Consider the following 15,912-nt stretch of genomic DNA (forward strand, 5'->3'; position numbering starts at 1 on the left):
AGTCATGAGATTATACATCTACCCACAGGTACTGAACATGTCCAGCAGTCATGAGATTATACATATACCCACAGGTACTGAATATGTCCAGCAGTCATGAGATTATACATCTACCCACAGGTACTGGAAATGTCCAACAGTCATAAGATTATACATCTACCCACAGGTACTGGACATGTCCAGCAGTCATGAGATTATACATCTACCCACAGGTACTGAACATGTCCAGCAGTCATGAGATTATACATCTACCCACAGGCACTGAACATGTCCAGCTGTCATGAGATTATACATCTACCCACAGATACTGGACATGTCCAGCAGTCATGAGATTATACACCTACACACAGGTACTGAACATGTCCAGCAGTCATGAGATTATACATCTACCCAGAGATACTGAACATGTCCAGCAGTCATGAGAGTATATATCTACCCACAGGTACTGAACATGTACAGCAGTCATGAGATTATACATTTACCCACAGGTACTGCACATGTCCAGCAGTCATGAGATTATACATCTACCCACAGGTACTGAACATGTCCAGCAGTCATGAGATTATACATCTACCCACAGGTACTGAACATGTCCAGCAGTCATGAGATTATACATCTACCCACAGGTACTGAACATGCCCAGCAGTCATGAGATTATAAATCTACCCACAGGTACTGAACATGTCCAGCAGTCATGAGATTATACATCTACCCATAGATACTGAACATGTCCAGCAGTCATCAGAGTATATATCTACCCACAGGTACTGAACATGTCCAGCAGTCATGAGATTATACATCTACCCACAGATACTGAACATGTCCAGCAGTCATGAGATTATACATCTACCCACAGGTACTGAACATGTCCAGCAGTCATGAGATTATACATCTACCCACAGGTACTGAACATGTCCAGCCGTCATGAGATTATACATCTACCCACAGGTACTGAACATGTCCAGCAGTCATGAGATTATACATCTACCCACAGGTACTGAATTCCAGCAGTCATGAGATTATACATCTACCCACAGGTACTGGACATGTCCAGCAGTCATGAGATTATTCATCTACCCACAGGTACTGGACATGTCCAGCAGTCATGAGATTATAAATCTACCCACAGGTACTGGACATGTCCAGCAGTCATGAGATTATACATCTACCCACAGGTACTGGACATGTCCAGCAGTCATGAGGTTATACATCTACCCACAGGTACTAAACATGTCCAGCAGTCATGAGATTATACATCTACCCACAGGTACTGAACATGTCCAGCATTCATGAGATTATACATCTACCCACAGGCAGTGTTCCCTCTAAGGCCAGTTTTGTGTGCGGCCCAGCAGTGAAACAGTTAATTAGGTAACCACACCCTGCAATTATCAAACACTGCACAATGCAGATGACAAGGTATGGTTCTCTTGTTAACTGTTTTACTGCTGGGCTGCACACAAAACTGTCCTTAGAGGGAACACTGCCCACAGGTACTGGATATGTCCAGCAGTCATGAGATTATACATCTACCCACAGGTACTGAACATCTCCAGCAGTCATGAGATTATACATCTACCCAGAGGTACTGGACATGTCCAGAAGTCATGAGATTATACATCTACCCACAGGTACTGAACATGTCCAGCAGTCATAAGATTATACATCTACCCACAGGCACTGAACATGTCCAGCAGTCATGAGATTATACATCTACCCACAGGTACTGAACATGTCCAGCAGTCATGAGATTATACATCTACCCACAGGTACTGAACATGTCCAGCAGTCATGAGATTATACATCTACCCACAGGTACTGAACATGTCCAGCAGTCACGAGATTATACATCTACCCACAGGTACTGAACATGTCCAGCAGTCATGAGATTATACATCTACCCACAGGTACTGAACATGTCCAGCAGTCACGAGATTATACTTCTACCCACAGGTACTGGATATGTCCAGCAGTCATGAGATTATACATCTACCCACAGGTACTGAACATCTCCAGCAATCATGAGATTATACATCTACCCAGAGGTACTGGACATGTCCAGCAGTCATGAGATTATACATCTACCCACAGGTACTGAACATGTCCAGCAGTCATGAGATTATACATCTACCCACAGGTACTGAATATGTCCAGCAGTCATGAGATTATACATCTACCCACAGGTACTGGACATGTCCAGCAGTCATGAGATTATACATCTACCCACAGGTACTGGAAATGTCCAGCAGTCATAAGATTATACATCTACCCACAGGTACTGGACATGTCCAGCAGTCATGAGATTATACATCTACCCACAGGTACTGAACATGTCCAGCAGTCATGAGATTATACATCTACCCACAGGCACTGAACATGTCCAGCTGTCATGAGATTATACATCTACCCACAGGTACTGGACATGTCCAGCAGTCATGAGATTATACATCTACCCAGAGGTACTGAACATGTCCAGCTGTCATGAGATTATACATCTACCCACAGATACTGGACATGTCCAGCAGTCATGAGATTATACACCTACACACAGGTACTGAACATGTCCAGCAGTCATGAGATTATACATCTACCCAGAGATACTGAACATGTCCAGCAGTCATGAGAGTATATATCTACCCACAGGTACTGAACATGTACAGCAGTCATGAGATTATACATCTACCCACAGGTACTGAACATGTCCAGCCGTCATGAGATTATACATCTACCCACAGGTACTGAACATGTCCAGCAGTCATGAGATTATACATCTACCCACAGGTACTGAACATGTCCAGCAGTCATGAGATTATACATCTACCCACAGGTACTGAACATGTCCAGCAGTCATGAGATTATACATCTACCCACAGGTACTGAACATGTCCAGCAGTCATGAGATTATACATCTACCCACAGGTACTGAACATGTCCAGCAGTCATGAGATTATACATCTACCCACAGGTACTGAACATGTCCAGCAGTCATGAGATTATACATCTACCCACAGGTACTGAACATGTCCAGCAGTCATGAGAGTATACATCTACCCACAGGTACTGAACATGTCCAGCAGTCATGAGATTATACATCTACCCACAGGTACTGAACATGTCCAGCAGTCATGAGATTATACATCTACCCACAGGTACTGAACATGTCCAGCAGTCATGAGATTATACATCTACCCACAGGTACTGAACAGTCATGAGATTATACATCTACCCACAGGTACTGAACATGTCCAGCAGTCATGAGAGTATATATCTACCCACAGGTACTGAACATGTCCAGCAGTCATGAGATTATACATCTAACCCACAGATTACTGAAACATGTCCAGCAGTCATGAGATTATACATCTACCACAGGTACTGAACATGTCCAGCAGTCATGAGATTATACATCTACCCACAGGTACCTGAACATGTCCCAGCAGTCATGAGATTATACATCTACCCACAGGTACTGAACATGTCCAGCAGTCATGAGATTATACATCTACCCACAGGTACTGAACATGTCCAGCAGTCATGGATTATACATCTACCCACAGGTACTGAACATGTCCAGCAGTCATGAGATTATACATCTACCCACAGGTACTGAACATGTCCAGCCGTCATGAGATTATACATCTACCCCACAGGTACTGAACATGTCCAGCAGTCATGAGATTATACATCTACCCACAGGTACTGAATTCAGCAGTCATGAGATTATACATCTACCCACAGGTACTGGACATGTCCAGCAGTCATGAGATTATACATCTACCCACAGGTACTGGACATGTCCAGCAGTCATGAGATTATACATCTACCCACAGGTACTGGACATGTCCAGCAGTCATGAGATTATACATCTACCCACAGGTACTGGACATGTCCAGCAGTCATGAGGTTATACATCTACCCACAGGTACTAAACATGTCCAGCAGTCATGAGATTATACATCTACCCACAGGTACTGAACATGTCCAGCATTCATGAGATTATACATCTACCCACAGGCAGTGTTCCCTCTAAGGCCAGTTTTGTGTGCGGCCCAGCAGTGAAACAGTTAATTAGGTAACCACACCCTGCAATTATCAAACACTGCACAATGCAGATGACAAGGTATGGTTCTCTTGTTAACTGTTTTACTGCTGGGCTGCACACAAAACTGTCCTTAGAGGGAACACTGCCCACAGGTACTGGATATGTCCAGCAGTCATGAGATTATACATCTACCCACAGGTACTAAACATCTCCAGCAGTCATGAGATTATACATCTACCCAGAGGTACTGGACATGTCCAGAAGTCATGAGATTATACATCTACCCACAGGTACTGAACATGTCCAGCAGTCATGAGATTATACATCTACCCACAGGCACTGAACATGTCCAGCAGTCATGAGATTATACATCTACCCACAGGTACTGAACATGTCCAGCAGTCATGAGATTATACATCTACCCACAGGTACTGAACATGTCCAGCAGTCATGAGATTATACATCTACCCACAGGTACTGAACATGTCCAGCAGTCACGAGATTATACATCTACCCACAGGTACTGAACATGTCCAGCAGTCATGAGATTATACATCTACCCACAGGTACTGAACATGTCCAGCAGTCACGAGATTATACTTCTACCCACAGGTACTGGATATGTCCAGCAGTCATGAGATTATACATCTACCCACAGGTACTGAACATCTCCAGCAATCATGAGATTATACATCTACCCAGAGGTACTGACATGTCCAGCAGTCATGAGATTATACATCTACCCACAGGTACTGAACATGTCCAGCAGTCATGAGATTATACATCTACCCACAGGTACTGAACATGTCCAGCAGTCATGAGATTATACATCTACCCACAGGTACTGGACATGTCCAGCAGTCATGAGATTATACATCTACCCACAGGTACTGGAACATGTCCAGCAGTCATAAGATTATACATCTACCCACAGGTACTGACATGTCCAGCAGTCATGAGATTATACATCTACCCACAGGTACTGAACATGTCCAGCAGTCATGAGATTATACATCTACCCACAGGTACTGAACATGTCCAGCAGTCATGAGATTATACATCTACCCACAGGTACTGAACATGTCCAGCAGTCATGAGATTATACATCTACCACGAGGTACTGTACATGTCCAGCAGTCATGAGATTATACATCTACCCACAGGTACTGGACATGTCCAGCAGTCATGAGATTATACATCTACCCACAGGTACTGAACATGTCCAGCAGTCATGAGATTATACATCTACCCACAGGTACTGAACATGTCCAGCAGTCATGAGATTATACATCTACCCACAGGTAACTGAACATGTCCAGCAGTCATGAGATTATACATCTACCCACAGGTACTGAACCATGTCCAGCAGTCATGAGATTATACATCTACCCACAGGTACTGAACATGTCCAGCAGTCATGAGATTATACATCTACCCACAGGTACTGAACATGTCCAGCAGTCATGAGATTATACATCTACCCACAGGTACTGAACATGTCCAGCAGTCATGAGATTATACATCTACCCACAGGTACTGAACATGTCCAGCAGTCATGAGATTATACATCTACCCACAGGTACTGAACATGTCCAGCAGTCATGAGATTATACATCTACCCACAGGTACTGAAACATGTCCAGCAGTCATGAGATTATACATCTACCCACAGGTACTGAACATGTCCAGCAGTCATGAGATATACATCTACCCACAGGTACTGAACATGTCCAGCAGTCATGAGATTATACATCTACCCACAGGTACTGAACATGTCCAGCAGTCATGAGATTATACATCTACCCACAGGTACTGAACATGTCCAGCAGTCATGAGATTATACATCTACCCACAGGTACTGAACATGTCCAGCAGTCATGAGATTATACATCTACCCACAGGTACTGACATGTCCAGCAGTCATGAGATTATACATCTACCCACAGGTACTGACATGTCCCAGCAGTCATGAGATTATACATCTACCCACAGGTACTGAACATGTCCAGCAGTCATGAGAGTATATATCTACCCACAGGTACTGAACATGTCCAGCAGTCATGAGATTATACATCTACCCACAGGTACTGAACATGTCCAGCAGTCATGAGATTATACATCTACCCACAGGTACTGAACATGTCCAGCAGTCATGAGATTATACATCTACCCACAGGTACTGAACATGTCCAGCAGTCATGAGATTATACATCTACCCACAGGTACTGGAACATGTCCAGCAGTCATGAGATTATACATCTACCCACAGGTACTGGAACATGTCCAGCAGTCATGAGATTATACATCTACCCACAGGTACTGAACATGTCCAGCAGTCATGAGATTATACATCTACCCACAGGTACTGAACATGTCCAGCAGTCATGAGATTATACATCTACCCACAGGTACTGAACATGTCCAGCAGTCATGAGATTATACATCTACCCACAGGTACTGAACATGTCCAGCAGTCATGAGATTATACATCTACCCACAGGTACTGAACATGTTCAGCAGTCATGAGATTATACATCTACCCACAGGTACTGAACATGTCCAGCAGTCATGAGATTATACATCTACCCACAGGTACTGAACATGTCCAGCAGTCATGAGATTATACATCTACCCACAGGTACTGGACATGTCCAGCAGTCATGAGATTATACATCTACCCACAGGTACTGGACATGTCCAGCAGTCATGAGATTATACATCTACCCACAGGTACTGAACATGTCCAGCAGTCATGAGATTATACATCTACCCACAGGTACTGAACATGTCCAGCAGTCATAAGATTATACATCTACCCACAGGTACTGAACATGTCCAGCAGTCATGAGATTATACATCTACCCACAGGTACTGAACATGTCCAGCAGTCATGAGATTATACATCTACCCACAGGTACTGAACATGTCCAGCAGTCATGAGATTATACATCTACCCACAGGTACTGAACATGTCCAGCAGTCATGAGATTATACATCTACCCACAGGTACTGAACATGTCCAGCAGTCATGAGATTATACATCTACCCACAGGTACTGAACATGTCCAGCAGTCATGAGATTATACATCTACCCACAGGTACTGAACATGTCCAGCAGTCATGAGATTATACATCTACCCACAGGTACTGAACATGTCCAGCAGTCATGAGATTATACATCTACCCACAGGTACTGAACATGTCCAGCAGTCATGAGATTATACATCTACCCACAGGTACTGAACATGTCCAGCAGTCATGAGATTATACATCTACCCACAGGTACTGAACATGTCCAGCAGTCATGAGATTATACATCTACCCACAGGTACTGAACATGTCCAGCAGTCATGAGATTATACATCTACCCACAGGTACTGAACATGTCCAGCAGTCATGAGATTATACATCTACCCACAGGTACTGAACATGTCCAGCAGTCATGAGATTATACATCTACCCACAGGTACTGACATGTCCAGCAGTCATGAGATTATACATCTACCCACAGGTACTGAACATGTCCAGCAGTCATGAGATTATACATCTACCCACAGGTACTGAACATGTCCAGCAGTCATGAGATTATACATCTACCCACAGGTACTGAACATGTCCAGCAGTCATGAGATTATACATCTACCCACAGGTACTGAACATGTCCAGCAGTCATGAGATTATACATCTACCCACAGGTACTGAACATGTCCAGCAGTCATGAGATTATACATCTACCCACAGGTACTGAACATGTCCAGCAGTCATGAGATTATACATCTACCCACAGGTACTGACATGTCCAGCAGTCATGAGATTATACATCTACCCACAGGTACTGAACATGTCCAGCAGTCATGAGATTATACATCTACCCACAGGTACTGAACATGTCCAGCAGTCATGAGATTATACATCTACCCACAGGTACTGAACATGTCCAGCAGTCATAAGATTATACATCTACCCACAGGTACTGAACATGTCCAGCAGTCATGAGATTATACATCTACCCACAGGTACTGGAAATGTCCAGCAGTCATGAGATTATACATCTACCCACAGGTACTGAACATGTCCAGCAGTCATGAGATTATACATCTACCCACAGGTACTGAACATGTCCAGCAGTCATGAGATTATACATCTACCCACAGGTACTGAACATGTCCAGCAGTCATGAGATTATACATCTACCCACAGGTACTGAACATGTCCAGCAGTCATGAGATTATACATCTACCCACAGGTACTGAACATGTCCAGCAGTCATGAGATTATACATCTACCCACAGGTACTGAACATGTCCAGCAGTCATGAGATTATACATCTACCCACAGGTACTGAACATGTCCAGCAGTCATGAGATTATACATCTACCCACAGGTACTGAACATGTCCAGCAGTCATAGATTATACATCTACCCACAGGTACTGAACATGTCCAGCAGTCATGAGATTATACATCTACCCACAGGTACTGAACATGTCCAGCAGTCATGAGATTATACATCTACCCACAGGTACTGAATATGTCCAGCAGTCATGAGATTATACATCTACCCACAGGTACTGGACATGTCCAGCAGTCATGAGATTATACATCTACCCACAGGTACTGAACATGTCCAGCAGTCATGAGATTATACATCTACCCACAGGTACTGAACATGTCCAGCAGTCATGAGATTATACATCTACCCACAGGTACTGAACATGTCCAGCAGTCATGAGATTATACATCTACCCACAGGTACTGGACATGTCCAGCAGTCATGAGATTATACATCTACCCACAGGTACTGAACATGTCCAGCAGTCATGAGATTATACATCTACCCACAGGTACTGAACATGTCCAGCAGTCATGAGATTATACATCTACCCACAGGTACTGAACATGTCCAGCAGTCATGAGATTATACATCTACCCACAGGTACTGAACATGTCCAGCAGTCATGAGATTATACATCTACCCACAGGTACTGAACATGTCCAGCAGTCATTGAGATTATACATCTACCCACAGGTACTGAACATGTCCAGCAGTCCATGAGATTATACATCTACCCACAGGTACTGAACATGTCCAGCAGTCATGAGATTATACATCTACCCACAGGTACTGAACATGTCCAGCAGTCATGAGATTATACATCTACCCACAGGTACTGGACATGTCCAGCAGTCATGAGATTATAAATCTACCTCACTAGGACTGAAACAGGTCCAGTCAGTCATGAGATTATCACATCTACCCACAGGTAACTGAACATTCCGCAGTCATGAATTATACACGACCTACAGGTACTGAACAATGTCCACAGTCATGAATTATACATCACCCACTAGGTACTGAACATGGCCAGCATCATGAAGATTATACATCTAACCCCACAGGTACTGAACATGTCCAGCAGTCATTGAGATTATACATCTACACACAGGTACTGAACATGTCCGTCAGTCATGAAATTATACATCTAACCCACAGTACTGCTGAAACATGTTCCGAGCAGTCATGGAGTATACATCTACCCACAGGACTGAACAATCCCAGACAGTCATGAGATTATACATCTATCCTCACAGGTACTGAACATGTTCAGCAGTCATGTGATTATACATCTACCCACAGGTACTGAACATGTGTCAGCAGTCCATGAGATTACATCTACCCAGGTACTGACATTTCTCCACAGTACTAGAACATGTCCCAGCAGTCATGAGATTATATATCAACCCACAGGTACTGAACATTGCCAGCAGTCATGAGATTACACATCTACCCACAGGTACTGAACATGTCCAGCAGTCATGAGATTATACATCTACCCACAGGTACTGGATATGTCCAGCAGTCATGAGATTATACATCTACCCACAGGTACTGAACATCTCCAGCAGTCATGAGATTATACATCTACCCAGAGGTACTGGACATGTCCAGCAGTCATGAGATTATACATCTACCCACAGGTACTGAACATGTCCAGCAGTCATGAGATTATACATCTACCCACAGGCACTGAACATGTCCAGCAGTCATGAGATTATACATCTACCCACAGGTACTGGACATGTCCAGCAGTCATGAGATTATACATCTACCCACAGGTACTGAACATGTCCAGCAGTCATGAGATTATACATCTACCCACAGGTACTGAACAGTCATGAGATTATACATCTACCCACAGGTACTGAACATGTCCAGCAGTCATGAGATTATACATCTACCCACAGGTACTGAATATGTCCAGCAGTCATGAGATTATACATCTACCCACAGGTACTGAACATGTCCAGCAGTCATGAGATTATACATACTACCCACGAGGTACCGGACATGTCCAGCAGTCATAGATTATACATCTACCCACAGGTACTGAACATGTCCAGCAGTCATGAGATTATACATCTACCCACAGGTACTGGAACATGTCCAGCAGTCATGAGATTATACATCTACCCACAGGTACTGAATATGTCCAGCAGTCATGAGATTATACATCTACCCACAGGTACTGAACATGTCCAGCAGTCATGAGATTATACATCTACCCACAGGTACTGAACATGTCCAGCAGTCATGAGATTATACATCTACCCACAGGTACTGCACATGTCCAGCAGTCATGAGATTATACATCTACCCAACAGGTAGCTGAACATGTCCAGCAGTCATGAGATTATACATCTACCCACAGGTACTGGACATGTCCAGCAGTCATGAGATTATAACATCTACCCACAGGTACTGGACATGTCCAGCAGTCATGAGATTATACATCTACCCACAGGTACTGAACATGTCCAGCAGTCATGAGATTATACATCTACCCACAGGTACTGAACATGTCCAGCAGTCATGAGATTATACATCTACCCACAGGTACTGAACATGTCCAGCAGTCATGAGATTATACATCTACCCACAGGTACTGAACATGTCCAGCAGTCATGAGATTATACATCTACCCACAGGTACTGAACATGTCCAGCAGTCATGAGATTATACATCTACCCACAGGTACTGAACATGTCCAGCAGTCATGAGATTATACATCTACCCACAGGTACTGGACATGTCCAGCAGTCATGAGATTATACATCTACCCACAGGTACTGGACATGTCCAGCAGTCATGAGATTATACATCTACCCACAGGTACTGAACATGTCCAGCAGTCATGAGATTATACATCTACCCACAGGTACTGAACATGTCCAGCAGTCATGAGATTATACATCTACCCACAGGTACTGAACATGTCCAGCAGCCATGAGATTATACATCTACCCACAGGTACTGAACATGTCCAGCAGTCATGAGATTATACATCTACCCACAGGTACTGAACATGTCCAGCAGTCATGAGATTATACATCTACCCACAGGTACTGAACATGTTCAGCAGTCATAAGATTATACATCTACCCACAGGTACTGAACATGTCCAGCAGTCATGAGATTATACATCTACCCACAGGTACTGAACATGTCCAGCAGTCATGAGATTATACATCTACCCACAGGTACTGAACATGTCCAGCAGTCATGAGATTATACATCTACCCACAGGTACTGAACATGTCCAGCAGTCATGAGATTATACATCTACCCACAGGTAGCTGAACATGTCCAGCAGTCATGAGATTATACATCTACCCACAGGTACTGGACATGTCCAGCAGTCATAAGATTATACATCTACCCACAGGTACTGAACATGTCCAGCAGTCATGAGATTATACATCTACCCACAGGTACTGAATATGTCCAGCAGTCATGAGATTATACATCTACCCACAGGTACTGGACATGTCCAGCAGTCATGAGATTATACATCTACCGACAGGTACTGAACATGTCCAGCAGTCATGAGATTATACATCTACCCACAGGTACTGCACATGTCCAGCAGTCATGAGATTATACATCTACCCACAGGTACTGAACATGTCCAGCAGTCATGAGATTATACATCTACCCACAGGTATTGGACATGTCCAGCAGTCATGAGATTATACAGCTACCCACAGGTAATGAACATCTCCAGCAGTCATGAGATTATACATCTACCCACAGGTACTGAACATGTCCAGCAGTCATGAGATTATACATCTACCCACAGGTACTGAACATGTCCAGCAGTCATGAGATTATACATCTACCCACAGGTACTGAACATGTTCAGCAGTCATAAGATTATACATCTACCCACAGGTACTGAACATGTCCAGCAGTCATGAGATTATACATCTACCCACAGGTACTGAACATGTCCAGCAGTCATGAGATTATACATCTACCCACAGGTACTGAACATGTCCAGCAGTCATGAGATTATACATCTACCCACAGGTACTGGACATGTCCAGCAGTCATGAGATTATACATCTACCCACAGGTACTGGACATGTCCAGCAGTCATGAGATTATACATCTACCCACAGGTACTGAACATGTCCAGCAGTCATGAGATTATACATCTACCCACAGGTACTGAACATGTCCAGCAGTCATGAGATTATACATCTACCCACAGGTACTGAACATGTCCAGCAGTCATGAGATTATACATCTACCCACAGGTACTGAACATGTCCAGCAGTCATGAGATTATACATCTACCCACAGGTACTGGAACATGTCCAGCAGTCATGAGATTATACATCTACCCACAGGTACTGAACATGTTCAGCAGTCATGAGATTATACATCTACCCACAGGTACTGAACATGTCCAGCAGTCATGAGATTATACATCTACCCACAGGTACTGAACATGTCCAGCAGTCATGAGATTATAAATCTACCCACAGGTACTGAACATGTCCAGCAGTCATGAGATTATACATCTACCCACAGGTACTGAACATGTCCAGCAGTCATGAGATTATACATCTACCCACAGGCACTGAACATGTCCAGCAGTCATGAGATTATACATCTACCCACAGGCACTGAACATGTCCAGCAGTCATGAGATTATACATCTACCCACAGGTACTGAACATGTCCAGCAGTCATGAGATTATACATCTACCCACAGGCACTGAACATGTCCAGCAGTCATGAGATTATACATCTACCCACAGGTACTGAACATGTCCAGCAGTCATGAGATTATACATCTACCCACAGGTACTGAACATGTCCAGCAGTCATGAGATTATACATCTACCCACGGGTACTGAACATGTCCAGCAGTCATGAGATTATACATCTTCCCATAGGTACTGAACATGTCCAGCAGTCATGAGATTATACATCTACCCACAGGTACTGAACATGTCCAGCAGTCATGAGATTATACATCTACCCACAGGCACTGAACATGTCCAGCAGTCATGAGATTATATATCTACCCACAGGTACTGAACATGTCCAGCAGTCATGAGATTATAAATCTACCCACAGGTACTGAACATGTCCAGCAGTCATGAGATTATACATCTACCCACAGGCACTGGACATGTCCAGCAGTCATGAGATTATACATCTACCCACAGGTACTGAACATGTCCAGCAGTCATGAGATTATACATCTACCCACAGGTACTGGACATGTCCAGCAGTCATGAGATTATACATCTACCCACAGGTACTGAACATGTCCAGCAGTCATGAGATTTTACATGTACCCACAGGTACTGAACATGTCCAGCAGTCATGAGATTATATATCTACCCACAGGTACTGGACATGTCCAGCAGTCATGAGATTATACATATACCCACAGGTACTGAACATGTCCAGCAGTCATGAGATTATACATCTACCCACAGGTACAGGACATGTCCAGCAGTCATGAGATTATACATCTACCCACAGGTACTGAAAATGTCCAGCAGTCATGAGATTATACATCTACCCACAGGTACTGGACATGGATTTACAACAGGGTTAAGTACCTAGCACCAGAACTTACATTACAGCATCTCTCGGCTGTCTGTCTACAAAGCCCGGGATTCCTTGGATCCAGAAGTCTGACATGTAAACAGCAGCATCAATATGGCCACGATTCGCTGAGCGTGCGTAATGCAGGTAGGCGGCGGTCTGAGTAGAGGAATTACAGGGTGATTAGTATCTATCTATCAATCTATCTATCATCATATCTACATATCATCATATCTACATATGATCATATCTATCATCATATCTATATATCATTGATTATCTATCTATCTATTATCATATTCACATATCATCAATCATCTATCTATCTATCTATCATCATATCTATATATCATCTATCTATCTATATATCATCCATCATCTATCTATTTATTTATCCATCTATATATCTATCTTTCATCATATCTATATATCATCCATCATCTATCTATCATCATATCTATATATCATCCATTATCTATCTAGCTATTTATCATCATATCTATATATCATCTATCTATCTATCTATCTATATATCTATATATTATTTATCTATCATCTATCTACCTGTCTGTCATCTTCTTATCTATCTATCTATCTATCTATCATCTTTTTATCTATCTATCTATCTGTCATCTTCTTATCTATCTGTCTATCATCTTTTTATCTATCTGTCTATCATCTTCTTACCAATCTGTCATCTTCTTATCTATCTGTCTATCATCTTTTTATCTATCTGTCTATCATCTTCATATCTATCTGTCTGTCTATCATCTTCTTATCTATCTGTCTGTCTTTCATCTTCTTATCTATCTGTCTATCATCTTCTTATCTATCTGTCTATCATCTTATCTATCTATCTGCCATTGTCTTATCTATCTATCTGTCATCTTTGTATCTATATGTCTATCATCTTCTTATCTATCTATCTATCTATCTATCTATCTATCTATCTACCATTTTCTTATCTATCTATCTGTCATATTCTTATCTATCTATCTGCCATATTCTTATCTATCTATCTGTCATATTCTTATCTATCTATCTATCTATCTATCTATCTATCTATCCGTCATCTACTTATCTATATGCCAATCATCTTCTTATCTATCTATCTATCTGTCATCTTCTTATCTATCTGCCTATCATCTTATCTATCTGCCTATCATCTTCTTATGTATCTGTCTATCATCTTCTTAACTATCTGTCTATCATCTTTTTATCTATCTGTCTATCATCTTCTTATCTATCTGTCTATCATCTTCTTATCTATCTGCCTATCATCTTCTTATGTATTTGTCTATCATCTTCTTATCTATCTGCCTATCATCTTCTTATCTATCTGCCTATCATCTTCTTATGTATCTGTCTATCATCTTCTTATCTATCTATCATCTTCTTATGTATCTGCCTATAATCTTCTTATCTATCTATCTATCTGTCATCTTCTTATCTATCTGCCTATCATCTTCTTATCTATCTGCCTATCATCTTCTTATCTATATGCCTATCATCTTCTTATCTATCATCTATCTATCTGTCGTCTTCTTATCTATCTGCCTATCATCTTCTTATCTATCTGCCTATCATCTTCTTATATATCTGTCTATCATCTTCTTATCTATCTGTCTATCATCTTCTTATCTATCTGCCTATCATCTTCTTATCTATCTGCCTATCATCTTCTTATCTATATGCCTATCATCTTCTTATCTATCATCTATCTATCTGTCGTCTTCTTATCTATCTGCCTATCATCTTCTTATCTATCTGCCTATCATCTTCTTATCTATCTGCCTATCATCTTCTTATATATCTGTCTATCATCTTCTTATCTATCTGTCTATCATCTTCTTATCTATCTGCCTATCATCTTCTTATCTATCTGCCTATCATCTTCTTATATATCTGTCTATCATCTTCTTATCTATCTGTCTATCATCTTCTTATCTATCTGCCTATCATCT

General features: G+C 42.1%; 1 protein-coding gene across 1 annotated transcript in view; it reads right to left on the reverse strand.

Annotated features, from left to right (window-relative positions):
- The window catches only part of LOC128652729 (protein sel-1 homolog 3), a 611,474-nt gene that overhangs the window by 280,691 nt on the left and 314,871 nt on the right, over window positions 1-15,912 (reverse strand). The window contains exon 16 of the mRNA XM_053705661.1: window positions 13,980-14,107. Within this exon, the coding sequence (XP_053561636.1) occupies window positions 13,980-14,107 (128 nt within the window). The remainder of the gene's footprint in view (window positions 1-13,979; window positions 14,108-15,912) is intronic.

The sequence above is a fragment of the Bombina bombina genome, chromosome 3 (genome assembly GCF_027579735.1).
Source record: "Bombina bombina isolate aBomBom1 chromosome 3, aBomBom1.pri, whole genome shotgun sequence".
In the NCBI taxonomy this organism is placed as follows: Eukaryota; Metazoa; Chordata; class Amphibia; order Anura; family Bombinatoridae; genus Bombina; species Bombina bombina.